The sequence below is a fragment of the Nannospalax galili genome, unplaced genomic scaffold (assembly GCF_000622305.1).
Source record: "Nannospalax galili isolate Female #2095 unplaced genomic scaffold, S.galili_v1.0 scaffold2271, whole genome shotgun sequence".
Classification (NCBI taxonomy): domain Eukaryota; kingdom Metazoa; phylum Chordata; class Mammalia; order Rodentia; family Spalacidae; genus Nannospalax; species Nannospalax galili.
This window is the reverse complement of record NW_008329329.1, coordinates 1,192-7,850: the sequence shown is the minus strand read 5'-3', so window position 1 is coordinate 7,850 and position 6,659 is coordinate 1,192. Positions and strand designations below refer to the sequence as shown.

Sequence of the window (6,659 nt, the reverse complement as noted above, 5' to 3'; positions counted from 1 at the left end):
CACAGACCCTGTACGTCTGCCATGATGCAGACATGGACCATAAAGCTGATTTCTCTGCCTTATGCAGTGGTGGCTGGAAACTTGCCTCAAGTCTAGCTTGCTTGTTTTCTACTTTCTAAGGCTTAGTTGCTCCTACTATGCAGATTTCAAGATAAAAGTTTAACAATTCATTTGCAAAATTCTTGAAATTTTTTAAATAATTTTTTTGCAAGCCAGCACCAGCTGATTCCAGCACACCACAGTTTCTAAGCCATTTACCCAAATAAATAGAGTTGCAAAGAAAGTCTTTAGCTTTGTAAGAAAACAACTTGCATTTATATTAAAAGCATCTATGACCTGAAGTCAGCGTTTAGTTCATTTATTTGGGCCTTGAGTTATCACTGCCTTGTTATTATAGAACAAAATTTTGTCCCTGAAATTATTTGTTCTTATATTTATTTTTATTTATGTGAATATATGTGTCCATATGAGTACATATCATGTGTGAATAGGAGCCTGTGGAAGTCAGAAGAGGGCATCAGATCCCCTTGAGATGGAGTTATAAGTGATTGTAAGCTGCCTGATGTGGGTGCTGAGAACTGAACCTAGGTCCTCTGGTAAAGCAGTCAATGCTCTTAACCACTGAGCCATCTCTCCAGCCCTTGAAATTATTTTTTGTCGTTATTTTGGTTTTCATTTTTTGAGACGGTCTCACTACACAGGAACTCTCTGTGCAGACTGGGATAGACTTGAATTTGCAACAATCCTTCTGCCTCTGCCTCCTGAGTGCTGAAATTATAGGCATGAGCCCCCCATGCCCAGCCTTATCCCTGAAGTTAGTCTACAAGTCAAACGTTTTTGATCATTTTGTTCATATGGTTAGTTAACGTAGGTTTATAATTAATACAGCAAAAAGTGTGACAAAATACCCTCTCCACCCCCTACTCTTCTTCCCCCCCCAACACACACACTCAAAAACATTTTAATTGCTCAGAGAGCAGTGTAGAAAATCTTAGATTGGCATGTTTTTTGAGCTGGGCATTGGGCTTCCTTAAGGTTAGAAGCTAGCTCAACTGCTAATCATTTGGAGTCTTCTCTGCAGTTACAGAATTTGTCGGGCTGGGCTACCGCAGAACAGTGGGCATCTTTTACCAAGTCGCCTTTACCATTGGGCTCCTGGTGCTGGCGGGAGTGGCCTACGCCCTTCCCCACTGGAGGTGGCTGCAGCTCACGGTGACTCTGCCCAATTTCTGCTTCCTCCTGTACTTCTGGTAAGTCTATTTAGAACAAAAAAGAAATGAACCAAAATAATTTATTTTGTCAAAAAGTCTTCCTTCAGCATGGATACCTTGCTTGTAAATGGCAAGTGTTCTAGTGCTCTCCAGGCCTGTGTCACAGGAAGCCCAATTCCACATTGCAAAGATGAAAACTGCACAGTCATCCACTGCAAATCAAATGTCCTTTCACTGGGATGTATCCTTTTGTGAACTGGTCCAGCTCATGTTATCTATTTGGTGCTTAGCATCTGCTGTACAGTTTGGGTGACAGACCCTTTTAAGAAGTCAACAAGATTACTCTTTGCTGTCCTACTGTTCTTCTAGGATTGACAGACAGAAGATATGACTATATCCCCATAGCCATGGCCAAGGCAGACATCTCCAAGCAATCACTGCAGCCATCATCCCCAAATATCAACATGCCACTCTAGACAGACCAATACCAATCAATCAGAGTTACCCAGGGAAGTAAAATATATTTATCATTCCTGCCCAAGGGAACACACATACAGGCCTGCATATTGGTCAGGAGTTGTTCTAAAGAATGAGGAACCAGGGGCTGGAGAGATGGCTCAGTGATTAAGAGCACTAGCTACTCTTACAGAAGACCCAGGTCTGATTCCTAGCACCTACCATGGTAGCTAAAACTGTCTTGTAACTCCAGTTCCAGGGGACTACAATGCCCTCTTCTGACTTCTGTGGGATTTCCACAACACAGATATACTTACATACACACAGGCAATACACTCATACACATAAAATAAAAAACAAATAAAATATTTTTTAAAAAGAATGAGGAACTGAGAAGAGGAAGGAGGTGATGAGTTATGCTTTGAATGTGTCTAACCTGAAGTGCTAAAATTAGGCCATATACAGATACACAGGACCAGTGAAATTTAAGGATCTCGAATTCTAGTAAATTACATGTATATCTTTGTTTCATTCAAAATAGATAGGATTGGTAAGAGGAAGTAGGTAGAGGTGAGAGATGAAGGACAGACAGACCAAGGAACTCACCAGTGTTGGGGAGATGGCTCCGTAGATAAAGTGCTTAGTACACAAGTGTGAAGACCTGAGTTTGGATCCCCAGAAACTGTGTAAATGCTGGATGGATGTGGTGGCCCACCCGTAACTCCAGTGCTTGGAAAGCAGAGACAGCAGATCCCTGGAGCAAGCTGGCTGGACTAGCCGTGTTGGCATGCTCTGGGTTCAACTGAGAGATCTTGCCTCAATAAGTAAGATAGAGCATGATCCAGGAAGGCTCCCAAAATCAGCCTCAGGCCTCCACACACAGGCCTCCACAAGTGTACATGCACACCCACCGGCCAGGATTCCCATAGTAAGGCCTCATCAATTGACTGCCCAACCTTTGCCTGAACACAGGTGACCTTTATGTCAGAATTAAGCAAGATACTCATAGAAAGCACCCAAAGCTCAGATGCTTGAGCTTAGAACGAGCCAGAATGTCCTCTCCTGTGCTTCTTACCCAGCATTCCTTATTCTCCAAAACATCACTTATCTTCCTTCTACCCAGCTGTTCTTTGTGTAGGTAAACTCAGACTGCCCAGATGCCCCACCTGTGGTCTGTTCGGATTCCTCCCTTCTCTCAAGTCTCCAGCTCAGGCAATAGGGGGCAAGCCACTAAAACTAGAAAAGCAGCCTTACAAAGCCCCAGTGGGAGTTGTGGTTTGGCTGCTGCTAAGCAGGCCACACTCTGAATCCCTATCCCTCTTGACCATGGAGTTGCCCTGGCCCTCTCCACATGGCCCTCCTCAGAAGCATCCAGCCCAGGTCAGCTGGGTCCTGCTTCCCAGAGAAACATCTTTCCCAGCCCTTCCAGCACTGACTGACTGCCCACCTACCTTACCCTTTCCCACACTGCCCTGACCCCAGCAACTCTGAGTACCCCAAGACTCAAGGTCCTTGCTTAGAGTACTTCCCCAGGACTTGCTAGCAAGCTCAAATTGTTCAGGCTAGTTTCTGCATTCTACCCACCACCTGTTTACTCTCTGGCCTTTAAAAAGCCTGGGTCTCAGGGCCAGAGAGATGGCTTAGTGGTTAAGAGCACTGGCTGCTTTTGCAGGAGACAAGGGTTCGAATCCCAGCACCCACATGGTAGCTAGCAACCATTTGTAAGTCCAGGTCCAGGGATCCAGTGCCCTCTTCTGTCCTCCATGGGCACTGCATGTCATAGGTGTACTTACATACATGCAGGCATAACACTCATACACATAAAATGAACAAGCCTGATGGCCCTGCCCTCCTTGCTGTGATACAAGTTGCATATTCAGCTGCACCCTGCTCCGCTTGCTGCTGTTCCACTTAGAATGCTGAGGAGAGAGCCCAGAGGCATCCTGGGCACAGCGGACTACAGGACAGCATAGGAGGGAGGAAAGAGCCTCACAAGCCCTGTGCAGCCTGGGCTTCCTTTGTAGACCCCACTGAACCACCCTCCCTGTGCAAGATCCTCCCAGAAACCCCACTGTGAGAACTGGCAGTGGGGAGTCTCCAAGGTGGCTCCTCCTCTACCTTGTGCCCTAGGTGCATACCCGAGTCTCCAAGGTGGCTGATCTCCCAGAACAAAAATGCAAAAGCCATGAAGATCATTAAGCACATTGCGAAGAAAAATGGAAAGTCGGTGCCAGCCTCTCTTCAGGTGAGCTCTCGCCTTAGGTGTCAAATAGGGGGCGGTGAGGAGGGAAGGTGGGAAAACCTGTCATGCGCACTAGCCATCCCAAAAAGCAGACAAGGAAAGGACCCACCTCTTTTCATTTTGGCCTCATTGTAGGAAAACATGATAGAGTACTTCATGTATGAGATTTGTGTTCCCCGGGAGAATGAGCAGATGGCAAATACCAAAAAACACTCAAAAAACAGAAATTTTTTTTTAACTTATTTTCGTGTGTATGAATCTAAGCCTGCACATAGATAGGTGCACCCGTGTCGTGCAATGCAATTGCGGAGATCAGAAGAAGGCATCGAATCCCCTGGAAGAGTTCAGACAGTTGTTAGTCACCATGTGGGTGCTGGGAATTGAACCCGGATCCTCTGCAAGAACAGCCAGTGCTCTTAACCACTGAGCCATCTCTCCAGCCCAAAACCAGATTTTTTTTTACAAGTCATCTGTTTCTTTGTTTCTCTGAATGTCCAGCTTCCCCAAGTCAGATTCCCAGATCCATAAAACACAAATAATTTCATAGAATTCTAAGCATTTTGGACATAGTCTGTTTGATCTGTGTTTCAGGACATGCCTCCCAGCACTGCGTGAAATCAGGTGTGTGGTACATGCCTGTAACTTGGAAGGTGGTGGAGGCAGGAGAATTAAAAGTTCAAGGTCCTCCTTGGCTATATAGTGAGTTGGAAGCCAGCCGGGGTACAGACCCTGCCCCCTGCTCCCCCCCGCAAAGAAAATTATGACATTATGACAATACGAGAGTAAACCATTTCTGGATGAGGGTCTAGCATCAGTTAACTGTAAGAATTTGACATTTGCATGGCATTTAGAGTGAGGGATTTGGAACTCTGAGGCCTTTTAGCCTCATTTCCTCCCTCTTTCTGAGCGTGTTCTGAAATGTGGTAGTTTTCCTCCCGTGACTGGCATGGTAGCCATTTGTAGGCTTTGGATTCTTTGCCAACAAGTCCCTATCTCACACAGCAAGGTAAAGGTCAGGTGGTGGCAGCCTGGTTGCTGCGTGTGCTCTGCTGTTTCTCACACCATCACGTGACCCGTCAGGATGGAGGCAGTGGAGCAGAAAGTCCCAGCTCTGCATGCCTGTTTGAGGTCCATGGCTGATATCAGGAATCAACCTCAACCACCCTTCAACCTAATACAATGAGACAAGGTCTCTCAATCAAACCCAGGGTTCATAATATGGTTAGTCTTGCTGGCTGACTTGTTCTGGGATCCTCTAGCTCTGCTTTCCAAGATTGGAATTACACGCAGACCACCACACACACACCCAGCACTTTCATGGGTTTCTGGGGATCTGAACTCTGGTCCTCAAGCTGTGGGGCCATCTCCTCAGCCTGATGATACTTGATTTCTATCAAGCTCCAGGTGACGTGCTGCTGGTCTGAATATCAAAGTCCCCAGCCTGAGCTTCCTGCCTACTGGACTTCAGCAGGGTCCAGATGGGTAGGTTCAGATGGGTACCTCAGAGATGGATCCCTATGACATCCCACTGTGCCTTACAAAGCACACTTCAGATACATACCAAGAGCTTTTTCTAGCTCCTCTTCTGTAAAATGGAGTGAAGCTTCCTGCCTACTGGACTTCAGCAGGGTCCAGATGGGTAGGTTCAGATGGGACCTCAGAGACGGATCCCTGTGACATCCCACTGTGCCTTACAAAGCACACTTCAGATACATACCAGGAGCTTTTTCTAGCTCCTCTTCTGTAAAATGGAGTGACAAATAGATCCTAACTTTCAGAGACAGTATGTTCCAAGGCTGGTGGAGGACTGGGCTTCTACAGTATGATGGACACTCAGTATGACGCATGGTTGTCATTTGCTGTAGGACTAGGTGACACAGCATTTAATACTTTCAGAGACAGTATGTTCCAAGGCTGGTGGAGGACTGGGCTTCTACAGTGTGATGGACACTCAGTATGACACATGGTTGTCATTTGCTGTAGGACTAGGTGACACAGCGTTTAACAGACAACACCCTTTTGATCTTCTCTTAGAGCCTGAGGGCAGATGAGGAGGCTGGCAAGAAGCTGAACCCTTCATTCCTTGACTTGGTCAGAACTCCTCAGATAAGGAAACATACTTTGATCTTAATGTACAACTGGTAAGACATGTCTTTGGTTTTGACAAAATTTCTCAATGTTCATAGAATCCCAGTCACACACATTAAGGAAAGGAGCACATCCTCAAATTATCACTGAGTCCAAAATTAGCAGCAACAGAGGCAGGCAACATGTTGGCATGGACAGCAGGTTTTCTGATAACATTTTCCTCAGACAAATATGAAGTGAATCTTGGCCTGAGACTAAGATATAATTTCCAACAATTTATGAAGTGACCCTAGACACGTCTGTCATTTTCTACTACGTATTTATGTGAAGCAGTGCTCTCAAAATTGATCATTATAAAATTAAAATATCAGCCAACCTTAAAAAACTGAAGATGCTCTATGTCCTTCAGTATCAAATATTTATCCAAGATTTAATTCTTTATATAAAAATAAACATACATCTCCTTAATACACAAATCTGCTTTCATGTTTAATAAATGGTAAAGTTATATGTATACCAAAGAATTGTTTTTAAATAAATTTATTCATGATTTATTATCAGTAAATGTTTGACCTGTATATTTTTTCTGTATGCCTTTATACCCCAAGTCTCATAAAATTTTTCAAGTGAAAAGTGGTTGTGAGTGGAAAAAAAATTAAGAA

At 44.8% G+C, this 6,659-nt stretch overlaps 1 protein-coding gene across 1 annotated transcript in view; it reads left to right on the top strand.

The window, feature by feature from the left end:
- LOC103736998 (solute carrier family 22 member 2) overlaps positions 1–6,054 on the top strand; it is a 26,958-nt gene extending 20,904 nt beyond the window's left edge. The window contains exons 4-6 of the mRNA XM_008836675.2: positions 1,082–1,250; positions 3,798–3,912; positions 5,944–6,054. Coding sequence (XP_008834897.1) covers positions 1,082–1,250; positions 3,798–3,912; positions 5,944–6,054 — 395 coding nt within the window. The remainder of the gene's footprint in view (positions 1–1,081; positions 1,251–3,797; positions 3,913–5,943) is intronic.
- Positions 6,055–6,659: the final 605 nt, after the last annotated feature.